This window comes from Crocodylus porosus, unplaced genomic scaffold, assembly GCF_001723895.1.
Source record: "Crocodylus porosus isolate Cpor-Errol unplaced genomic scaffold, CroPor_comp1, whole genome shotgun sequence".
NCBI lineage: Eukaryota > Metazoa > Chordata > Crocodylia > Crocodylidae > Crocodylus > Crocodylus porosus.
The window spans coordinates 9,088,966-9,113,586 of NW_017728921.1; the positions used below are offsets into that span (position 1 = coordinate 9,088,966).

At 42.0% G+C, this 24,621-nt stretch overlaps 1 protein-coding gene and 1 long non-coding RNA gene across 12 annotated transcripts in view; one reads left to right on the plus strand and one right to left on the minus strand.

The window, feature by feature from the left end:
* RIMBP2 (RIMS binding protein 2) overlaps positions 1 to 24,621 on the minus strand; it is a 212,782-nt gene that overhangs the window by 108,835 nt on the left and 79,326 nt on the right. For 5 of the 11 annotated variants that reach the window (XM_019538951.1, XM_019538953.1, XM_019538952.1 and 2 more), the window contains exons 1-2: positions 16,333 to 16,433; positions 7,507 to 7,596 (exon numbers count right to left, since the gene is read on the minus strand). In XM_019538951.1, coding sequence (XP_019394496.1) covers positions 7,507 to 7,596; positions 16,333 to 16,350 — 108 coding nt within the window. In that variant the 5' untranslated portion in view covers positions 16,351 to 16,433. Of the gene's footprint in view, positions 1 to 7,506; positions 7,597 to 16,332; positions 16,435 to 24,621 lie in introns of those variants that run through there. The other 6 variants (XM_019538959.1, XM_019538957.1, XM_019538964.1 and 3 more) reach the window with 3 other exon arrangements.
* Positions 7,516 to 19,359, plus strand: LOC109312738. Its single transcript, XR_002101894.1, has 3 exons — positions 7,516 to 7,607; positions 13,784 to 13,786; positions 19,346 to 19,359. It is a non-coding gene; the product is annotated as an uncharacterized LOC109312738 (long non-coding RNA).

A 24,621-nucleotide genomic window follows, 5' to 3' on the forward strand; every position in this document is an offset into this window, starting at 1 on the left:
AGACACTTAAAGTTCTGTCCACTGAAGCACAAGCTTGCTAGCATATTCATTAACTGACCGTATTTAATGATAAATCTTATTCCCTTATTTACTCAACATTAGGTTTTAGGATGGGCTTTTAATGTGGAAATGTCCAATTAGCAAAGCATTTGCTAAAGTCTAGTAGCAAAACAATCTGATTACATTGTACAGGGTGGTAAGCAGAGCAGCACTCTGCATTTCTGCTGAAGACTTTTTTTTCCAAGGGGCCAGGGAAGCAGCCAGTGCATTTTAAACTCCAAATATAATTTGGGGATATGACTTGGAGGTGTGGCACATACAGAGGTTTTGCTGTCCTCAAAAGAATGAATCTTTCATTCTAGGTCTCAAAACAAATTAACCTTATGATTATGCCAATAGACCTTATAATCTGAATCTACAATATTCTTCTGGCATGTCCATACATGCCTTTATGCTGGCTTAAATTTGCTGCACAGTAAGCAGGAATAGGCCAGCATCTACATGTGCAGGCGTTAAAGCGCACTAACACTGTTTGTGGACTCACTAAAGTGAGTCCCAAGTGAGTCCACACACACAGTGTTACTGTGCAGTAAGGTGTCTACACATATGTTACTGTGCAGGAACTAATTGGGCGTGAATTTAATACCTTCAAATTTAAGCTCAAGTTGGTGTAAGTCACCATAATTACTGTGCAGTATGGGCATGCACATGAAGACGTGCGCCTGTACTGCACAGAAATTTTGGTTACTGAGCAGTAAATGCACACATGTAGACATGCCCTTTTAGCATATTAAATCTTAAAGAAGTTGTCAGTATATTTTTGCTCTGCAGCTTGGGAAGCAAGTCTCCCTATTGCCTTTAGGCACTTGAACAACAATAATAATTACTCTTATTTCTATAGCACTGTCCTCTGAGAATACAGCATCACACAGACTACTGTTATAACTGTCCTTATATACAGGGGAGTAGCACTCAAGGAGTCTACTGCTCACTTGCAATGCTTTATACAAACTAGTCACTAAACGTGAATTTAATGATCTTCTAACAAGCTGCTTAAGAACATATGGGATATACATGGAATTAAATTACAGACAGAACACATCACAGCCCGACTGTGTTCCCAGTGGCAAAGAGACTTGACCTAGATATAGATCAAGAGTAAACAGTTGTAATTTCATGCAAAAACATGGGGAACATTTTGCTCTGTCATGATCACTCAATAAGAACATCAGCCACATCTCTGCTTCCACACTTTACTTACTGCCTACTAAATGCTTCCATTTTGCCAGCTAGAGATGCCAGAATATTGCTAAAGCCTTACGTTTTTCTTAGGGTCACAGGAAAGTAGGGTTGGAAGGGACCTCATGAGGTCATCTAGTTGGTTAAGGCAGGATCATCCCCAGCTAAACCACCCCAGCCATGTCTGTCTAACCCGTTCTTGAAAATTTCCAAAGATGAAGTTTCTATCATTTCTCTGGATAACCTGTTCTGATGCTTGACCATACTAACCATAAAGTTGCTCCTAATCTCCAGCCTAAATTTGCCTTGCTGCAGTTTGAGGCCATTGCTCCCAGTTCTGTACTCTACAGTCATAGAAAAATGTCCATCTCCATCCTTTCTATAATCACCCTTCAGGTATTTGAAGACTGTTATCAACCTCTACCCTCCCTCCCCACCCCAGTCTTCCCTTCTCCAAATGAAATACCCCTCGTCCTTTCAACCTTTCCTCATAAGTCATACTTCTCAAGTCTCTAACTATTTTTGTTGCTCTCTGCTGGACTCGTTCCAAGTCATCCGCATCCTTTTTGAAGTGTCAGGTCTGGACCAAGATTGTACACAGTACTGTAGGCAAGTCCAAGACTGTTTCAGGCTAGACATAAGGAAAAACTGCTTTACTGTCTGCACCCCCAAGGCCTGGAACACATTGCCGCCAGACGTGGTGCAAGCACCTACTCTGGGACTCCTTCAAGAGTCAATTGGACATTTATCTTGCTGGGATCCTGTGACCCCAGCTGACCTCCTTCCCCTGGGGCAAGAGGCTGGACTCAATCTTCTGAGGTCCCTTTCAGCCCTAGAGTCTATGAAATCTGTGAAATTCCTTCAGTACCCCAGGGTACATCCCATCCAGCCCTGCTAACTTGAAAGCATCTAGCTTCCCCCAAGTAATCCCTAACCCGCCCATCCACCACTCTAGGCTATTTGTCTCTTTCTCTCTCTTTGCTTCTAACTGCACTCATCATCTGGTAGCTGACCCTCTTTGGTCTCCTATTGTACTTCCCATTCTTCGGTCACATAGGGATAGCTCCTTCTTGCACCCTTAATACAGCCTCCTTAAAGTATAGCCAGCTCTCCTGGACTCCTTTTCCCTTCAGGCTTGCCTCCCAGGGAATCCTGCCAACCAGTTCCTGGAGTTTGTTAGTCCCTTTTCTGCAGTCTAGTATCTTTTTTCTGCTTCCTTCCTCTCCTTAGACCCTATCATTTCAAAGTCACTGGATGTGTCTACATGTGTGCTTTAATGTGCACTAGCCTATTTTTCCTGCGCATTAGAGCATCACACCAAAAACTGCGCTAGTACACTAATGCTCAGTAAAATTAGGCTACTGAGCATTAAGTGTCACTAAAAAAGTGTGCACTTTCACTACTGTGCATTAGGGCAGCCTAATGCACATTTAGTTAATACCTCACAATAGAGGTACTACATTTAATGCACAGTGGCAAAAGCACATTAATCATCCAAATTACCTTCCATCTTCACATTCTCAACCAATTCTTCCTTGTTTCTGAGCAGCACGTTGAGAAAAGCTTAATACTTAATTAAAGAAACTATGGAGTTAATAGAAAAATGAAGCAGCTTATTTAGGTAACTAGTGAAAGAACATTTCCCCTGGCACCAAATACAGTTTTCTTGCAATGTTATGCTTAGATCAGTAAACACTTTCTGCAGATCTATATTTTATTCTGTCATTGGCACACAGGAAATGCTGAAACTGGATGACTGTACTTGTTATAGCAATAAGGAAACTAAAACTCTCAAGCTTTAATCCTTTACTCCTGCGGACCAGCTAACTTTTCATAACATTGGTATGTCTGAGAAAAGAGCTTGCCGTAAAACCACCCAGAAGATGCTGCACAGTTCATTACTGTTTGCACAATATATTTTAGATATATATTTTGAGGATACAGTACACACACAATCTATCTACCTGTATACAGACAAATCGGTAACTAAACCAGAGCCTACAATTCAAACACCATTGCTTAAACTGGATGCAACAGTTGTAAGTGTGAAACCCTGCACAGCACCAAGGGTGAACTTCTCTCTCATGCAGAAGTGAGCACCGAAATCAAGCACAATGTAAGTACCCCAGGAGCCTTATTTGCTAGGCTTAAATGCTGGATGAGCACTGAGCCGCACTTTGAGCAAAGCTAATTTCAGCCTCTTTGCTGAAGATGGGGGGGGGGGGCTTAGAGACTAACTTCTTCTCTTGAAGGTGGTACCTTGCCCTATGTTCTGCCTGACTTCAGACTACCTCAGATAACCACCTCGGTTCCCTTTGCACTATGCATAAAAAGTCTGTAAATTGGGTCTGTTTGCACATACAGTGCCCTGCTGCATTCATAGATCTCTGTAAACATGCACACATTTTTAGGAGCCTGTTTTTCCAACCAAGTGTTGATGGAGTGAAAATAATACACAAAAACACAAATAAAAAGTGGCCTCATTGTGATGTGTGCATGACTGGTGTGACAAGTATGCTATAGTTGTACTTTTCCCTTTGAATGCTGACACACAACTGACTGGCACTCTTCTTTGACTCCAATATATAGCGGGTACGTAGAATTTTACACGTGCAAAAGTTCTAGACAAAAGCCCTCCTTGCTCATAAAACAATCATCAGCCCCTATTTCATGCTTGGCAAAGCTGAGGCACGCAGGGGAAGCATCTACATGTGCACTTTACTGTGGAGTAGATGAATTAGCTCTGCCATATAGTGTCACCATCTACATGCACAAAAGTTTCATCATCTACATGCACGGTATTAGGGCATTAACTAACTCTGCCGTAAGATACCATCAGGGATAGGATTATCAAATGGTGGAGTCATTTTTTACACTGAAATGCACATGAAGACTGACAGCTGGGCACAAATTGTGCCCAGTCAGCCCAGGCAACAGGGGAGCCAGACTCCCGCCTTCCACCTAGCCACACAGCTCCACGCTTTGGGCTCTCTCTTGTCCCAGCCAGCCCCTCTGCCCTCACCCGGAGCCAGGACACCTGTGTCCTGCAGCAGTTTGCGCTCACATGTAGATGCTGCACCCGGGAGCAGTGTACTGTGGCTTAAACAGCCTTAGAGTTTATTGCATCGCATTAATTGTACATGTAGATGCACACAGGGTTACTTAAATTACCTAATTGCACACAGCAGGCTAAAGGCAAATCTAGGAATAGAAATCTGAGTATATAGTTCTCAGCCCAGTGCTAAGTCCATTAAGCCTTGCCAAATCTTCCCAGCTTCAACATCCGACATTAGTTTATTTTTCCATCTCCTTTTTTTTTTTTTTTTTTACCTTAACTATGCTTCCCTACACTGTGCCCTCCAATTAATTATTTGTTTGAAAAGGCTGCATACACTCATGGGGAGTTGCAAACTGGAGAGGGATCACAGCAAAAACACCTCTGGATTTGCAATTAAGAGTCCTGATAATGAACAGGGCTGTTAATCACTGCTATCAGTGAGTGTATTGCTTGGTCTAGCTCAGAAACCAAAGGATGATCGTGTAGTAAGAAAATGGCTCCATACATATAGAAAGCTCTCTGTTTATTCCAAAGTGTCATTGGGGATGGCTTTATGTAGATTTGGGGCAGAGCTGAGGTGTGCGATAACTTATCATACCTACTTAAGTCTGTGAAGCTATTCATTCAATTAGGTTGAGCATCATCTTTTATTTTGGTGCCACAACAATAAGTGAGGGAAAGAGAGACATTACAGTCTTTGCTTGTGATACTAGACCTTTCAACCTGGCATTCAATGAAGTATTTTGAGGGCTTGCTCTTGCTCTGATTGAAATCTATGGGAGTTTGAGCAGGACTGACCCCTTAGACTTTAGAAGTCCCAATTGTAATGTGAGACTTACTCCTTTAGTCCTGTGCAGATGGCCATTTGTGCCTGGATGACACCTGTGAGTCCAAGTGTGTCATCACTTATTCTTTAGCTTGTGGGCAATTGTGTCTTTGGTGCATATGGCCGGAAGCATCGAACCACCGCTACCCACTGTACAAACAGCTTGGAACTGGTTTATTTTGAGGCCCTTGTTTTATTTTAGTTTAACTGCTCTATCTCCCCATTATTATCTTTTCCTTCTGTCGCATTTCTGCTTTTCCTCAGACGCCCTCTTCCCACACAATTGGTTTTATTTGCTAAAAAAAAGGTCTCAGGAGATGATCTTTTACTTTTCATGTATTTAAAAGGGTGGAATTCAGACTGTATGCTGCATGGGGTCTGGAGCATCTCGCTCTCTTCTGCATGTGTACAGCACCTAGCACAATGGGGTCCTGGTCCATGACTGGGACTTCCAGACTTCATTGCAATACATATCATTCTTATTAACAATAAATAACAACTTCAGCAATGGGTTTAATGTGTACAAAGTCCCAAAAGACTTGGGTTAACTGGTGCTACTTCTCTCTCTGTGATATCGAATCCCATCAGCAGAAGCACTGTCATTGCAGCCCCCCTAGTATGCACAGAACGGGATTGCTGATGGGTCCTTTCCCATAAGGGGCCTGCCTCAGTTACTTGCATCCAAGATTCATGGATATTTTGGGACTGCTGCAATCTCTTCTCCCTCTCTGATTTTACTAAAGCTATTGAGGAGGGTCAGGATGAGGTAGAGGAACTCCTGGGAAGTCTTTTGCTTATTTTCGCAGAGGTTGACTTTGCAGGACCAACACAGAAATAGAAATATTCTTTACATTTTAAAACATGAATAAAATACATCCGTAACAACAGAAGATGCCATTCTTCCCCCATGAATGTCAACAGAAAGCCTCCAAATGGCCTGTGTGGGGCCCAGGACTATACCACATCTCTTGTAAATGGTTCTTATTAGTTTTTATTCACTACACCTACGCTCTTTCCTGGGGCAAGGTGAGCTTCTTTATAAGCAAACATGCTGATAACAAGTGTAGAGAGCTAACATTTTTTAAACAGTTAAGCTCTCCTGGCATCCTTCCTAAGTGTTATTTTTGTCCAAGTTATAATGTGAACTGCCTAAAAAAGGGACCTGCACTTCGTAGACAACACCAGTAGCGGGGAAAGGATGACATACAAACCTAAGCTAGGAAGGACTTAGAAGAAAAACATTTTGAGAGAAAAATACCAGACAGATGGGTAGATAGATCTTAATGAGCCATATGGCCCTTTTCCAACTCAACATTTTCTTATGCTGCTTATTTATACAGAAACGACTGAATCCTGTCCTGAAGGGGCCCACGGAAATTAAGTATCAGGATCCCACTGATCTTTGGATGCAAGCTGATACCTGATGACCTGTAAAATGCCCAGCCTAGAGTAATAGTTTAGGCTAAATCTGAGCTTCTGTGGGACACAGATGATAAATGTCCCTTGTGCAGCGCAGAAGAGCAGTCAAGAAGGCGACAGGACCGTCTCCCTTCTTGTATGTGCCCCATGCAGTCTCTCACTATTATAGTCTGAGCACTCAGAAAAAGCACAGTCTGTTTTCCTGACTTGGCCCTGCAGGAAGAAGGCATGGAGCCCTCTCAGAAGTGGGGCCGTAACTCTGGCACCAGCAGGGTGAAGCATCCTAACGTGGTGTGCGGCCTTCTCGGTTTCCCTGAACTTCTCCTGGGGTAGCGCAGTTTCACTGCACCTTCGGTGTCAGTAAGAGACTTCATGTAACAATTCATGAAAGCTGTAAGTAATCATTAGAGGAAATCAGTTCATTTCAAACCTGCTTTCTTGCTAAATCCAAGACTGGCTGAAGTTGCTCAAAATGCTGTTTTCTGCTGAACGGCACTTGTGACAAAATCCTAGTTTTCATTGAAAACTTTTATTTTTAAAAAAAAAAAAAAAAAGGGAAAAAAACGGGGAAAACATTATTTGCATCAAGATTTTTCATGGGGGAGAATTTTTTTCTGACCAGCCCTTGTCAAAATCTCTGCAAAGGATAACTCTGGCCAACCCCTGTCGAATACAAAGAGAAGATGCTCTAGCAGACTAATTGGACTACGGCAAAAACCATCTGTGTGTCTTAAATTTCCTCTCCGAGTACCATCACTTCACAAAAAAAAAAAAAAAAAAAAAAAAGCCCACAGCATTTATGAATTAAATGCATTTTAAAATACAACGTCCTAATATCCTGAAATAGATTACTAGCCGAGGAACAGAACGGCAGTGCTATCTGCTTCTACCAGCTCTGCAAGCCGGTGTCAGTGATAAATGGATGTGAGAATTGCATTACCATGCATGCATATGGCGATGTTACCTGGTCATATTGCAGGGCCTTGTGGGATACACTGGCATATTGAAGGCTCAAGCGATTCTTTTCTTGCACAGCATCCTTCAGTTCATTTTCCTAGAATAAAAGTAAAGGCATCAGAGGTTACTCAGCTCCGTCATTGTCCACCTTAATAAATGCTTGTGTCTTAAATAATCAAAGGTTGCGCCCTACTGGATATTATCACACGCTTAAGTGTGCTATCGGGAGCAAGGCACTGAAAAAGTGTCAAGGTGCAGTTTGTGATTACAAAATGACTTTCCTAACAACGATTTTCAAGAGGAAATCTGGATCTGGAAAAGTGGAGCGACTGGAGGGACACCAGAGAGAGGAGAGGGAAAACAAGCTGACCCCATGGAGTGAATGAAGACCCTAGCGTCATGGCTTGAAGATGGCCAAATCCTTGACCTCCCACTTCTTGAAAAATTTTGAAGGGGAAGACGATACAGCAGTAACCTCAAAGACAGAGCTCACAATCTACCAACCATACGCAAGGCAGAAAGTGAAATAATAGCTGCTGCTGGACCGAATATCATCATTGTCCAGAACCTGCGTTGAGTACTTTGAGAATACAGTGACAGGCACTACAGAGATGTGGATAGGTAAGGACAATGAAATAATATAATTCCAGGCCTCAAGGCATCACCTACAGCTGTAACTAAATATCACAGTGGGAAGTTTGGCACGAAAGGAAGCACGAAATAGAGAAGAGCTCACAGGAATGCACAGCCTTTGGGAGTGAAATTGGCTGTATCAGATGACAAAACTCAGATTTTATATAACTCCTGAATCAGGTAGTGTGCTCTGTCTGTTCTGACACATGCACATGCACGCGCGCACACACAGCTTGTCTTGCTTTTTGCAGGAGTTCAAGCAGGGTGACTATGAAATCAAAGTCTTTCAGAACCATTGCAAGGGAAATGGCTGTTAATAGCATTTGGCCAAGAAATAAAACCGGACTGAAAGGGCTTGGAAAAGGTAGTTACGTTGACCTGCCCAGGAAGTTTTCAGCTGGGGCGGGGAGAGGGAAGAAGGAAGAGAGGGAATGCTGATTATTTAATAATAAAATTACATCCAAGTATCCTAGTCAGGACTTTTTGTTCTTTTTTCAAGTCCTGACCTTGTCCCCTTGTAAAAGTGGCAATTACAGGACTAGCACTGGAGTTTTGCTGGTCTGGGTAAACTACAGTTGTCCAATCCATAGTGTTTCATTAGAATATTACCCCTTTGTTGCAAAGCCCATTTTACCATATTTTGACCAACTGTGCGATTAGCTGTTGGTTGGTGGTGGGTGCTGGGCCAGTCAAAGGTCAGCTGACTAACAGGCAATGCACAGAAAAAAACACTTCTGAGTTTCCTTCAGCCTGGATACAACCCCCCCATCCTCCCACGTCCAACACACGCACCCGCATACTCCCACAGCCCAGTGCTAAATTGGAGTGGGGGTTGATGTTCACAGTATTTAATACATCTGAAGTCACTGCACATGACAACCCTCATCCCAACATCCTCATGCTGGCACAGTATCAGTCTCTGACTTACTTTCAAATTCTCTTCTAACTGTTAATTGTAGAGTGCCGCTGCATGGAGCTAAAAAATAAAAAGGCTGAGATTGCAGATTATTCAGAGTCTCCTGGCTGCAGATGTATCATCTCGCACATAAGGAGTTCAATAATTATAATTTCTCAAGTTCTCTTAAATCTGTTGTTCAGGACGCAATTAGAAGTGGTAGTCATGCTCTGTGGGATGCCAGACAGTTCTGTGGGGCAAAACAATTTCCTAGCCCACAGCACATTTTAAAAGTTGTGAACCAAGTCAATAAATATTTTTAGGATATGAGCAAATAGCACAAGAGGAGGACAATCCCTTGGCTATGCAGATACATCCTTTGTGTTACCACTTATTAGAAGGTACTTGTTCAGGACTGTGATTTTACACTGTACTTCACAAAAAGAAAAAAAGGGACGTCTAACTTGCAAATGACTCCTACGCTTCTTATATGGCCTGATCAAAATAATAATCATCTGTGCTGTAGGACCATTAATTATGAAATGGAACTACATTAGGGTTGTACCCTAATATTTATATTTAAATTTGTTTTTAAATCCCTAACACGTATAACTTGCTTTAAATAGAGGTATGAACCTGCATAACAATGACTGATTGCACTGTAGCATGGCAAGCTCTTTGCAGCGGTAGGGCTGGAGAACTGGCGCGGCTGTGATGGTCCAGGAAACATTAGTGATGAACTTCACAACTTCCCTGAGAACCTAGCATTGCTCCCTTATAGAAATGGGGAACTGAAGAAAGATATGATGTTAACCTAACTTGTTTTGTGCTACCTATTTTCTTGCACACATGAAATTACACATTGGGAGCTCACAAGTATTTACTACTATTTCACTATATTACAATGTGATAATGGGCCTACCTATATGTACAAATGCTTCAGGGTGGGTTTACCCTTGAGTAAGTTACTTTAGAGTAAACCCATCCTGGGCAGGTGCCTATACACACAGGGATGCAGGAGCAGACACAGGGCCTAGGCTGGGAGATTTTTATTGTGAAGTAGGGTCTAGGAACTCCCTGGTGCAGGGGCAGGGGGACATTGTTCCCACCTGGGCTCTGGCGGTGGAGCCCGTCCCATCAGCTGGTAGCTCCTGGGTGCAACCCCCCGTCACCTGCTGCCTGGGAGCACATTTGCTCCTGGTTGGCCATCTACACGTGCTGTACTGCACAGTACATAAGCAGGAGTAAATATGCTACTTGTATTTACAGGTAGCAAATTTACTCATGGGTAGAGCGAATTACTGGGCAGTATGCATCTGCATGTGTAGACAGTGATGCTTACTGTACAGTAATTAGCTCTAATCTTGAGTAGTGTGTCTCATGCTGCCTCAATGCAACTAATGCTGCAAGCAGGAGGATTTTTCACAGATTTGAGAGCCAAAATGGACCATAATGCTCTACTCTGACCTCCTGCATAACTCAGGTCATACAACCTCACCCAAGAATTTTGCCATCAAGCCCATAACACCACTGTGTGCTATAGCACTCCTTTGTAGGAAGGCAGACAGTCTTGATTTAAAAATTGTAAAGTGACAGAGAATCCACCACATCCCATGGGTAAGCTGACCCAAGGGTTAATTGCCATCACTGTTAAAAAGCTGCATGTTATTTCTTGTCTACTGTCAGCTGCCAGCCCCTAGATCTTGTTACATCTTCTCCAGTTAAAGAGGCATTTAGTCGAAGGAAGTGCATCCTGTTGCCTCCCTTCAATCTGAATGCAGGTATTTGTAAGACATGGTCAAGGCACCTCTTAGCCTTCTCAGGAATAAAAGAAAAGATCCGTTTCCATTTTTGGAGTATAAACCTGCTTGTCATGCGTGTAACATAACTATTACAGCACTTGGACAGAACATGAGCAAATTAAAGTAGTGTAACACTGGGTACTGTAAATAGCCTTGCAGCAGCAGCTTAATCTAATCTGTTTGTGATTGGAGGCAACTCAGGCAGAAGCCCCTCTCTACCCCACCTCTCCCCCCAAAAAACCATATTCAGCAGCAAAATGTAGGCCACCATGCTTCAGACTGTTCTAAATCTTCAGATAGGAGACTGGTTTATGAGACAGAGGGCATTGTAACTGGGCCGGTGGTTAATTTGACTTGAAGGAAGATATATTTTGCCATGTCATTTGCAAGGATGAATTCAAGAAAGACAGTAACCCTCTCCATTTCACTGGTCCTTGGCCGTACGTCTGTTTGTTTTCACGTACGTTTGTTGTAGGCCGTGGCGGTAATTCCTTTCTTTGCATTATAGAATACGGCAATCTCTCGGCATTTGCCAAGATAAACAAGCAACTTTGTTCCCCAGCACAAACGCATCCTTAGGGACCACGATGCACCTGTGACAGGGCCACAATTTTAGCCTGAACAACATGCAGAAAAAGAAACATTCACAACAGCCACGACAAAGCCTTGGCTCTGTCTTTTCCTGCAGTATCTGGCAAGAAGGCATAATTTATCTGAATGCTTTCCAGTGATGCCCCTCATAACAGTGCCCACAAGGTATATGCACACAAACAGAAGTGGATTTTCATAATGTTAACCCCTTTTTACCGATGAGGATTAAATGACTTTTTCAAGGTCGCATAGGAAATGTTTTGCACCAGGAATGGAACCAATTTTCAGCCAAGGGCTTTAACTACAAGATCAACCTTTCTTTCAGCCGTAGGCTGTAGCCTACAACAGCTCATGTCTCTGTGAATGAGTTAGTCTATAAGGTGAGTGAGGTAGGTAGCTGTGCTAGTAGGGGTAATTGCACCTTATGGGCCATAGTCTCCCTCTGCCTACCTATAGTCCAATAAGATACAAATCTACCCTGCCTTTAATAGCAGAATGAGTAATAAATGTAACCTCAGAATCAGATCTGCACCCGTGCCGCAGCTGGGGAATGGGGGCTCGGAGTAGCAATGGCGGCACGGGTGCAGGTCCCATCTGCCTGGCCCAAGCGTGGGTGCAGGGATAGCCTCTTGCCTCTGGAGCCATCCAGTGCACTCTGAACCAGGTTGTTCTGGCCCATGGCTTGTTTAAAGCTGTCAGTCCCTGAACTAGATTATTGCTGGGAGGCTCTCACTAAAAATCTTTCATAGCCCAAAGGAGTCCGTGTGCACAAGCTTGTTGGTGCATGAAGCTGCAGAAAAGTTCAAGAAAGAGTCCTGCTGCAGTAAAACAAAGAGCTTCGCTGCACGTTCTGTCTGCTCAAAGCTGGACGGGCGCACAGCTCACGATTTCCCCCTGTGACAAGTTCACTCTGTAAGGCAGTAATACTACACAAGGGGCCAAGGCACCCGAGGGGTGCTGCAGGGTGTCATGAGGTGTGAGGAGATCTTTAATTTTTTTTTAATTTTGGAAAAATGTCTGTGTTCCAGGTCAAATTAGCCAGATCACTTCTGAATCCTTTTGACTGAACAAAACTCAACCGTTCAAACACCGTATGTGGCGCTGCAACCAGCACGTATCCTCCACCCCAGACCTTTCTGCTTGAGGCTTCAGATACTTGCAAATCCATTGGCAGGCATCCTACGTGCAGGCCCTAGCCTGGAGGATTGGGGTTCAGATGCCCTCGGGCCTCACTTGCCCTCAGCCAACAGCCGCAGGAGCAAGCTAGGGTGGAGTCCCCCATTTCCATAGAGTCGGCACATAGCCAAGATCCTCCCACTGGAAGCTGGGCAGTGGGAAGTGAATGATAAGGCTCTTGTAGGGAGTCCTGTTTGCATTTGGACAGGGCTGCACCCTCCACTACACACTTTAAATCCAGTTTGGCTCAGGTACCTGACCAGTGCAGCAAACTAACTAACAAAACTACACTTGATCTTAGCCCATGAGAGGCTGAGAAACAGTGCGAGATAAGCATGTAAGCACAGGTGGAGGTCCAGCCCTGCCTGGCCTCTCTCACCCCCCAACTGCCTGGTCCTTCTGCAAGGGGGTACGCACTGTAATAAATAAGTTGGCTTTTGAAATGGGATGCCACTCAATTCCCAAAAGTTATGGAAGGGGCCTCAGGTCTAAAGAGGCTAAGAACCACTGTTGAAAGATATGTATGTACTGGTTTGGTTTCCCTTTTTTAGCTTTGATTCCTAGTCCTTAGCAGGTAGAGCCACCGCCATTTACACATAAGGAACAGGAATTCACAGTTCCAAATGTCCTCGTCATACGGAGATGAACACACATGGTTCTCATATGTTCTGTATTTAGTATCAGATGACATGCTTTACAAAAAAAGAAAGATGAAGAGAATATAGCTATGATGCCATTCATGGCTGCGTTGATATCGCAGAAAGCACCGTAAATCCCGAGCAACTAGTATTGTTATCACAAGCCCAAATTTTCCTTTCAGGGCATCCCCAGAATAAAAAAAAACTTCATGAATCTGGGCTCTAGACATATGTTCAAAATATGCATGTTGGGCTTTATTTTTTTTTTCCTATTGCTGTAGTAGTTAGAGGCCTCAACTAAAGTAAGGGATAGGTGTTATGCCTACACTTGGTAAGAGACCGCTCTGGAAAGTTTATAACCTCTAACTATGCAGCTGATCCAATAAAAGATATCACCCTCCCTCCCCGAACATCCTTATGTCTTATACATAATCTCTAAGACAAATAAAGGTGATAGGGGAAACAGAAGAAGACAGATGTTAAATGGCTTGTTCAAGGTTACATTCTTTCTCCTCTTTGTTTGTAATAAAGTCACTTAGCAAAGCTGAGATCGTATTTGCTGAAGAGGTGCATCCATATTGACTGAACGGACAGTCTGGTTGCCTGGTTACCTTGCTTATAATACACATGCAGTAGTTTTTTGGTTTTTTTAAAAAAAAACAATGAACAAAACAAAACTTTCCTCTTCCCCTTTTTTCACTTTTGACCTTTTCCATCCCCGCAGATTCTCCTTTGCCAAACGTCTCCAGATCAGCAGCTCACACCTCTTAGGCATGGCCAAATGTAGGTCTTCGATTAACTGTACTCCTTATGTTCTTCACCAGTATGGGGATTTTGACTTTTGTGGGTGGAAATACCACCTTGACTTTGCAGCTAACACAATATGTACAAGATGACGTTCACTACTAGCTGGCGATGTTATAGGCCCTTTTCCATTGACTCAAACTGGTTTTGGATTGGGTCCTTCAAGATTTTCAGCCATGGTTATAAAAAATGTAGAAAAAAAATCCATGGCAACAGCTTGTCATCAAAACTCATGGTCAGCTTCCTCAAAATCAAATGTTTTATTAGGCAGATAATGCAACTGAAATCTTTTAAGTTTTGGCCTCATGGAGAAGAGAAAGGCAGGGAAAGACATATTTTTCTTATGTTTTCATGGAGAATGCCTCCCAGCATTGGATAAGCTCTTCTGCGGTTTGGTTATTTTGTTTGCATTGTAATCCTATGTCTGGAACCCAAGGGATTGAGGCACCAGCTCCTACTGAATTTTAACGGGAGACAGCCAGATCACTTGTAGACTTTTTAAAAATCCCAGCCATGATGTCCCTCCAGAGAGCTCCCAGAGATGGAAATTAAGCATTCTTTGAAAAAATAAACTGAAAAAATTAAAATAAGTATTTCTTCCATTACTCTCGCCTTTGGTTAAAGCCAACTGTTTTGTGCACTAACGGTAGGGCTATGTTTACAAGAAAGGCTTTTTTCTTGCATTCTCTATTGTGGGCAAGGGGTGGGTTGGGGATAGAATATGCATGGGGCAGGGGGTCACCCACATAAGTGACAGAAAAGCAGGCAACAGGTCAGATAGGTTTTCCTTGCCTGCAGCTACTGGCAGACAGCACTGTGCTCTCTTGCTACAGCCCTCCCCTCCCTTGTGCAGCACGACTGTCAAAAAATTGAGGAAAACCTGCCAAGAGACACTCCTCTCAGCACTGGTGCTTGAAAAAGATATGTGGTCTCATGCGCATCATTGGAGACCTCAGACCCTTGGATTTGGCCTTTTTTTCCCACCAAACTGACAGCTACCCCATTGCAATTGAAATGGGAACCTGTTCAAACCATTTCACCCCTTCTTTCCCTCTTCCTTATCTTATGGCTTTTCTTCTGCTTCTCTTTTATACAAATTGGCTTCGGGCTTTGTGGTTTGGTTTGGGGTTTTTTTGTTGTTGTTCCTTTGTTTTTATTTTAAGCATTTATTCACAGCTCACATCAGTTTTGATCATTTGACTGAGCCTAAAATACTGGCATACTACTGTGGAGTCAAATGAGGTCTGCTCTTTAACCTATTCAAATCAATCTGCCCCAGCTGTTGATTAAAAAAAAAAAAAAAAAGTAGAGTGATGATTTACAATTTATCAAGCTAGCTACTCCAGGACACAGTACATGAACATAAGACAAGGCAAACATTGATTAAACATAGCCAGACTAATGGGCAAGTAAGTAGCAAGTAGTATTTCATGCTCTCAAAGCAGCTTCTTCTCAGCCTCTGCAGTCTTGACACTGGGTTTCATTTATTAGCTACACAGCCTCTCAGTCCCTACGTAATGTCAACTTTACATAAATACCCATTTTTAAAAAAAGCCAAGACCATGCAGCAGCTTAATTAGTAGTCTGCTGAAAGGGAGCATGCACTGAACATTTTTGCAAATGAGGAAATGAACACTGGAAATCAGGGACGATGGAATAAACAATCGAAGCTTAATTTAGAAATATCCCACCCCAAGGTCGAAAATGAAATTATTTGCTGAGACAAAGTAGAGATTAGTAGCAACTAAATAAAGATGAACATTACCAGTATTTTATTTTCTAGTAGGTACAGTTACCACTCACATGAAACTTTGATTTTTGCCAGCTTAAAACAAGAAGTCTTCCCTTGCTCACAATGAGAAGCACAAGCCACCCTCACGTGCAGTACGTGTTCTTGCATGACAAATGCATGCATACACACATCACTGTCATGCAGGCATCACTTTGGGAAACATACCTGAAAAACAATGTTTTAAACGTAACACATCGGACACAATTTGTTAAAGCAAAGGGATTTTTTACTGGAAGGAAAACAATACCTGCTGTGTTCCTAAACAGGCATTTGATTTAAAAAAACAAACATTTTATAGGTGATCCTCTATGAGCAGAACCACATAGCTCTCTGAATTGTAGTAAATCAAGTTGGAAAATCAGATCTCCCACTTGAGCAGTTTCCATTTTTAACAGGAACCCAGGGCACTCCAGGGCTTTAAACACTCAGATAACACCCTGCACAAAACGTGAGCTCATTAGTTACCGCATACCTAGGCAAAATTAAAAATTAAATATGTTACCTTATATATTAGTTGCATCTTTTAAGCGCAGAGGTGAAAGCAAAATGCGTGCCTGTGTCTGAAATACAGCAAAACTAGATACTCTCCCAAAGGATATGAGGACTGACTATGAAAATTCACAGGAGGAGGATGACTTCGGCAGATTTAATACAATCTGACACAACTGTCTGGGTAACAAGGTTCTACATTGCCTGGAGCAAGGCATCTGTTGCCCTGTATGGTAGTTGTTCATCCATCAATTATTTCTGCTTTAAAAAACCCTATGTTGTACACTATTTTTCGTGTATATTATATTCATTTGTATTTTCCTTAAAATAACTTGGTTTTTTACCTCTGTCCTAAGGTGACTTCCGTTGAAAATGATAATGGATTATAATTTTATGTCATAACCCTACATGATGAAGAACAGCTAGAGGATACATTGACTGAACTGCATTGCTCCAAGACAAAAATGAAAGTGTCTAGCTACAGGTGCTTAAAGAAAAGAAAAAAAGAACTTTCTAATCTTTTCTCACATCACCTTGCCCTGCAAGCGACTCAGTAAGGTCAGCGAGAGCACTACCTACTGTTTTTAAAGGCCTGGGTTTGCAAATGCTTACTCATCCTGAATACTCTGTATTGGAACTACTTATTTAAATAGCATGCAACACAGGCAACGATTACCAACCTCGGCCCAGGCACAACAGGGGGTCCAGGATAATTGACATCAAAACCTTTATACGGTTTTCCTTTGCAGGTCATTGACACTGATGATTACAGGATGGATTCAGAGATGAACCCAGCGCCCTACTGAAAAGGGGGAACCGGTGTTGACTGTTTAAGATGTGCTACTGGCAGAGAGGAATAGCTGTTGCATATACAAAAATAAAACAGAAAAAGGGAGGCTTGGGTAATGCCGTCTACATACAGTGTTTAGAAAAGCAGGCTGAGAAATGAGCACAAAGAAATGGAGATCGGGGATAGAAAGGTTTATCTATACATGTGAAATGAATGCTCTTGCTGATACAGTACTTCACAATCTATCACATAGGCAACAGAATTATATAACCAGGCCACAACAATACATGTGTAATCCGGGAAAGCGCTAGAGTCTCCTGAAAGGCGCTAAATGTCCTCAGAGATCTGCGAATGCACAGCTTCATCCAGGATTGGATCTCAGGGCTGTGAAGTTGCATTATGAGAAATAAGTTCATCATGTCAGAACAAGCCTTCTAGCATTAACTAGCATTTATCTTTACTCACAAACAGGTAAGACTGCATACAAATAGCTGTCAATAAATCGACCTGTGTCTTCCTTCAGAGGATAAATGAACCAAAGCTACAAGGTGCAATTGCACAAAATTCCAAAATCATTTCTTCTCCTCGTGCTGCAACGTATAATGATTATTTGGCTACACTGGCTCTCTTCTGCCTCTTAAAATTGGACACTTAATTCTCCCGTGGTAAACTGAATGGAAATTGCTGACAAGGAAAAATCAGTTTGGCTATTGGATTATCGTAAACTTAACCTTCACGCTCAAACACCTGGGTATTGGGGTAAACCAGCGCAGAACCGAGACTTTGCAGGTTTGGTCCCAGCTCTCATTCACGAGAGGATAAATAGTACTGGCAATCCTAAGCGAGATAAAATAAGGGCTAACTCAAAACTTCACCCACAATTCAGACTGCATCTGGATCTTTCAAGAAGACTGGAAAAGTTTGGTTAGGATTGCAGGTATTATTACATGCCTTTGCCATGTATTGGGATCATCGGCATTGTTAAATCTTGCTCCCCTTTTGGGGTTCCCAAAATGAGTGAACCTAAGAAGGCCCTCCTAGAAAGCACTTCTGGGTACTGTTTGTCTGACACAAACCAGCCCTCCAAACTATCTGAGGTTTCATTAACAAGGGAGTACTCTAGTATTAATCTATTATGAGCAAGAGGCATGTGGACATGGGGAATGCCAGCCAAATGCACCTGCAACAAGAGCCATCGTACTGGCCAGGATGGGCAGCAGGACACTGCACTGGGATATAATCTGATGCTCTTATAGCTGCAGCACTCACAACTGGTTAGCTGTTAGCATGGAAAGAAATTTTAACCTATTCTGGAATTAAGATAGGCCAGCCAATGGGTGGCTAGTCCTCTCAGTCTGTCTTCCTGCCCACCACATTAAATGGAGAAGTACACTTATGAACACATTATGTGAAGTTGTGTTTTGTTTGGGTTGGTTGTTTGTTTTTTAAGTCCACAGGACTGCCACCATGGGGCCAGTGTTGCATCCACTGCATTTGAGTCCTGCATTCATTTTTTTCGTGCAACATTTAAAAGCTATTAAATGACTATAGAAAGTAATGACATGCAAATCTCTTGTTTTAAGGCATTTTATTATTTAAATGTGATCCTGCTTCCTTGAATTGGAAGTGTGAAGTGCGTGCCAGCCACTAACGTGGAAAATGCACTCTAACCGTTAAAAGCCTTAGCATTGAATCCAAGAGTAGCTAACTGCACAGAGAAGGTGAATGCACTTGCAGATATTAATCCTCCTGCCACTCTCATGACACCACAGGTCTTATTTAGAAATGTTAGCATTTTAAATAAGTTGCTTCCGAAATTAGATTGTCTTCATTTTAAAAATAGGAATGCTTCTGTGCAAATTACACTGCGTTGCAAAGAAAACAAACACAGTTATCTACTCTCTTATCCGTGAACTTCAAATTATTGTTAGAAATGCCATGTAAAAATAGTGCTTCCCAAGAGCACTACAATACTGGATCAGACCTGCAGTCTATTTCAGCCAGCATTCAGGTTTTGCCAGTGGCCAGGATTAGATGCTATGAAGGAAATACTTTGTCATGTTACTTAGCACTTCAACAGCAGTGTTCATCCTAGAAACACAAAGTAATGGGACTGATTTTGAACCGGTATGAATAGGGACAGCCCAGCTGATTCATCTTTTTCATCATGCCTACCACCCTCCTGTCTGACTTCTCTGATATATTATTAGTTCTTCTGGACAGGAATAAACTCTAGTCCACAAATGGTTTGCACCACTTCACCTCCTAAAAAAATGCCTTTGTGCCAAGATTTGTATTTTTAGTGAAAGAAAATGACTGATTTCCAATGATATTAAAATGATTAATTTATATCCATAATGGTAGATATACCCTGAGGCGCCACTATAGGAAAGAAGTTAAATATATGTTTAACTTTAAGCTCATGAGTCCCACTGAAAGGACTATTCAAATGGTAAGTTAAACAGATACTTTAGTGGCTTTATACATCAGGGCTGGGATATTAATCAGCAGAGTTTTTTGCAGGGAGAAAGGCAATTCCCTACATGCAGTCTTTCCTAGACTTGAAAGGGTTAAAATATGTATACCTACTACAAACCATTTGGTTTTCCATGTGTTCTTCAGAGCAAATCAACACTGCTAAATTGGAAACTAAACATTTCAAGACACTGCTGATATTTTCTAGGCAGACAGTAATAAGAGGCAGCCATTCATCACTGATTCCAGCTCAGCCTTAATAAGGACAACTTAACGAGAAAACACTGCTCATTACCTAAAATCATAAGCAATCCTTTTCATTAATGAAAACAAAAGTAAGTCCTTACTTCAAAAAACAAAACAAACTAATAAGACTAAGTTGAAAAATGTCAGAGCACAAATGAGTATGGTAGAAGAGGCTTTACACTTAGGCTAGGGACAGAAATTACACATAAACCAGTATAAGTGATAGGAAACCAGCTCAAATGTGTAACACAACAGAAGTTAAGTGCTTTCAAAATGGCCGAAACCAGTTTAAATTAAACCTTGATAGATGTAGTATCAGATTTTACTGATTTAAGTTAAATTGGCTTATTGAATTTCTGTCCCCTCCAGATTCAAGTTAACTCACTAGCCTAAAACTAAAGGCCTGGGTTCTAGGCTCTGCTCTGTTAAGATTTCCTACATATGGTCTTTGTCTTTAAACGCTTTGGGAGCAACAAGGCAGCACGCTTAACAGCATGAAAGGCAGAAGCGGTTTTCCTCCTTCCTTCACTCAAAAGTCCCTTTTGCCTCATCTTCTTTTCCTTTCTACCATCTCTTTTTCCACTCTATGCTTCCACTTTAGACCTCCCACCCCCTCCATTCTTACCCTAAACTATTCTTCATCTGTAATCTGTTCTTTCATCTCTATTCGTTCAGTTACGCTTTGCCTCGTCATACCCGAAACTTTCCTTCCAATGCTCACGCTTAAGGGGTCTGTTACATAAGAAGACTAGAAAAGACACATTGTCTGGGTAAGCCAGGCATAGGGGATCCAGGAAGAGTCAAGGTACCATCCTGTTGTCTATGCCGCACAATGACCTGCAGTAATCAAAGCCCTTATGTGAAGGGAAATGCAGGAGCTACTCCTTCTCTACATCCCTGGGGATGGAAATGCTTGAACTGAGCGAAGAGCAGGCAAGCCACGGCACTGCCTATGCCCACACATCTACTGGCCCAAATAGCTGGCTGAGCATGGTGAGCAGTTTAAGTATTTTTCCTTTGACATCCCAGTCCCTTGTTAAAGCTCCACTTGGGGCCGTGGCACTTCATAGTGGTCTCTGCTCAGAGCTGTAGTTAAGTGCACAGGATCGTAGGCTTGAGAGTACCGCAGTGTGGATGTCTGGTCCAACCTCTTGCACACAGGCGGGAGTTGTAGTTTCCTAAATCATCCCAGACAGATACCCATCCTGCCTCCTCTTTAGCACACAATGAAGGAGATGCCACAGTGAAGGAGATTTCTTAATTATGAAGCTTTGACCCATCAGCCTTCAGCCATCACTTTTTCTCAAGCACAAAACTTCAGGGAGAAGAAGGAACAAACACTAAGGAAGTAGAGAGGACCAAGCAAATGGAAGAGGTGGCTCACCTACCAGGAGTCCTTGTCATCCTTATCCCATTGCTTCTGTACACAACTGACAGGAGAGCTGGAAAACACCTGCTCTTATCACTAAGGAAAACCTACAAGAAAACGCTTTCGCTGTAGTGACATACAGTACTATCTCTAAAGAAAGAGGCAGGCCAGGGACGAAGAAAGTTCACACTCCAGTAATTAAAATGTATAAAGCAGGAGATAAAACTTGTGCTGACTGAAAAATATTGCAGAAGCTGACTTCCTTTTTCAGATATCTCATACTTTCATATTTAAATTACCAAGCACCATATGCTTCTTTGACTCCTAGGCTCACTGTCTCTCTTGCTCTTTTTTCTTCTGTGAGATCTGTAAATAATTAGCTCCCACCATCACCACCTGCCCCTTTTGATAGCACTGTTTTTAGTACTCAACAGTTGGCCCAATCTCAGTTCTGTGTTTCAAAAATAAAAATAATAGCTGTAGTGCACGAGGGCTATTTTTCAAATGATTTAAACAAGGTATGTTTAGCATGTAGAGTTTTGCTTCCACATGTTTCGAAACACTGTACAGATGTAGATCAGTAAAAACATCCCTGGTCACACAGAAAAATGGAGACATATTTTGTATATCCAAGATTACCAGTACCTGAATCTCATATCTACCTGGGTTTCCTAAATCTCACTGAAGTCCTGGTCCGACATGATTTTGTTTAGTAAATCTGAAAACACCACATCTTAACATGCTCTATTAACGGCACTTGTGCAAATGGACTTTCCTATGTCAAAGGATGGACTTCAAATCTAATTGCCACTCAGCACCCCAGGATTTTGCATATGAAGCATAGAGGAGTTCTAGCATCGATAGATAAGATATTATTTCTCAATAAATAAGTTTATCCATGAAAAAAATGTTAGAATTGAACACACACACCCCCTTCATATTGAGCAAAATTCCATCTGTTCAAGATGGGTATCCACATATGAAAATTATTCTACTAAAGCAGGCAAGGTCATGGATTATTTAGCTGCTAACCTTAAAAAAGGAGTAAAAGTCAATGGATAAAGAGCAGCCCTTGACTGCTGAAATGGCCTATTACAAATCCTACTTAAACATGCTTTGAAGTGGAAAAAATGCAAAACCAAGTTTTGTTCTTTCAATATAACTAACATTTCACTGAAGTCGTTCCAATTTTTGCTCTTAACATCTTGAATTTTTTTCCCCCCCAACTGATTTTACCACACGTAACCGAGCTGCATTTACATTTCTATGGGCAGAGATAAAACATGGTTCTTCTGTTCTTCACAAGAAGTGACTAGAAAGAGAAAAATTGAAACATTACGTTTGATCCTCACAAACACACAGCAGTCGTCTTTGTTCCAGCCAAAACAACATTTAAATTGGCTGGGGATTAGAGCGATGTTTGCATGTGGAGGTATCAAAGATTTGTTCACGCAGTGAGGAAAGGTAGCCCAAAGTTTAGGGCACAGAGCCAGCGGCTGAAATACATGGGTGCTGTGCTCCGCTCTGTGACATATTGTGTATGACTCTTGGTATTCACTGTATGACCCTTGCATTCACTTCACTTCAGTGTAAGCTGGAGGGGAGCAACACTTCTGAAAACCAGATCCAACAAGCAACAGGTCGACCAGTCTTTAACTAAGGAAACCAAAACCGAGGGTCTTTTTGAAAATCTGGCTGCGACAGATTTGGCCATTGATACAAAAGGAGTCACCCTCTGAATGTAAGGGTAGACACAAGACTCCCAGCATTGAGCTCTGAGCACTACCTTGTGTGCTCGTCTCTTGGTATGGAACATATTAAAATAAATTAACACTGAAATATAAGATGCTAGTCTTTTAAATGCCTGACAGATCATCAGTTACTTGCATATGACTCATAGTAATCATCTTGGGGCTTCACTAGTACACATACTGAATATTCATATGGGACCTTTACAAACAAAACAGGGTGCCTCCCCTGCTGCAAAGAATGTATAATTTCAGAAAGTGGAAGTCTGCATTTTAAACCTTAATGGATTATTTTTGTTGGGGAAATAACAACTATTTTACCATGAGCCTGTTCAATGAAAAGGAAGATTTTAAAGTTTCAGAAATGGCCACAGGCACTTCTTCTTCTTAAGAGACTTCCCTATCTCAGGGAACTGCATTTAAAATTGTAGAAAATCAAAGTCTGAAGTACTGACGGAAAATGTAGAATTAACTGTAAATATTAGGCATCCTCTCTTTAGTCTTATTTTTTTAACATCCTCGTGATCTGCCCCATTTTTCCTAAAAATCCATCTGCTCTCCCATCCATCTCTATCCTGTTCCCAGTCTTCCTATCAAATAACATCTACACCAAATGAGAGACTTGATTGAACTTAATGGGCGTGTCTACACATGCATTTAAGAGTGACTAAATTTAATGTGCATTAGGCTGATGCGCATTAAGTGATTTTTGGTGGGTATCTACATGTGCAGGGACTCGGCACTAAAGGTAGTGCCAAGTCCCTGAAGCCCTGCCATATGCCCCTACTAGCTGGGCAGACCTGGCACTAAAGTTAGTATCTGGTTGCATCTATACACTCATCAACGCACTTTAACTAATCATGCCAACATTTAATGCCTGCATTTGCAGGTATCAAATTTAGGCATGACTGGCCTAATTTCACCATTTTTAATGTGCACTAAGGGCATGCATATGTAGACGAGCATCCACAATGCGCATTAAACTAAGCTAACGTGCATTAACACATCTCATGTAGATGCGCCCAATGTGAATACTATTTTGCAGGAAGGAGGAGGAGGTGGCAGAAGACATGCTGGGGAGGGACTGGAGGTTCTGCTCTTTCCAAAAGGTCTCTCTGTCCCACCGATCAGACAAAGGGAGAACAAACTGATTGATCTTCCAGCCCCACAACCCTGCTAATTTAAATATTTGTTCAGGGTTTTCAAGGTTTTTGTCCTTTGTGATTGGGCCCTTCATCCGCACAGTTGCCATATCTGAGATGTGTTTTAGGATGCCAAACTTCACACCAATCCCCTGGTTTTGGGAATCAGGAAGTATTTCCTATTGGGGTCAAAACTGTCTCTTCTATTCAGCTACTACTATCAGCCAGCTTTTATAAACTCCCCTAGTTGAATTTCAAGTAGTTTCTGGGTGTCTAGAAAACGGAGGCAACCAGAACAGTGGCAAACATTTCAGGATGGGATTTTGTATCATGGCTTTACCATACCTGGAACCTTTGTAGCACTTCCAATCCATGAAATGGAAATAATTTTTTTTTTTTTCATAGACATTAGGGCTGGAAGGGACCTCGGGAGATCATCGAAGTCCAGCTCCCTGCCCAAAGGGCAGGAAGTCAGCTGGGGTCATAGGATCCCAGCAAGATAAGCGTCCAATTTACTCTTGAAGGTGTTCAA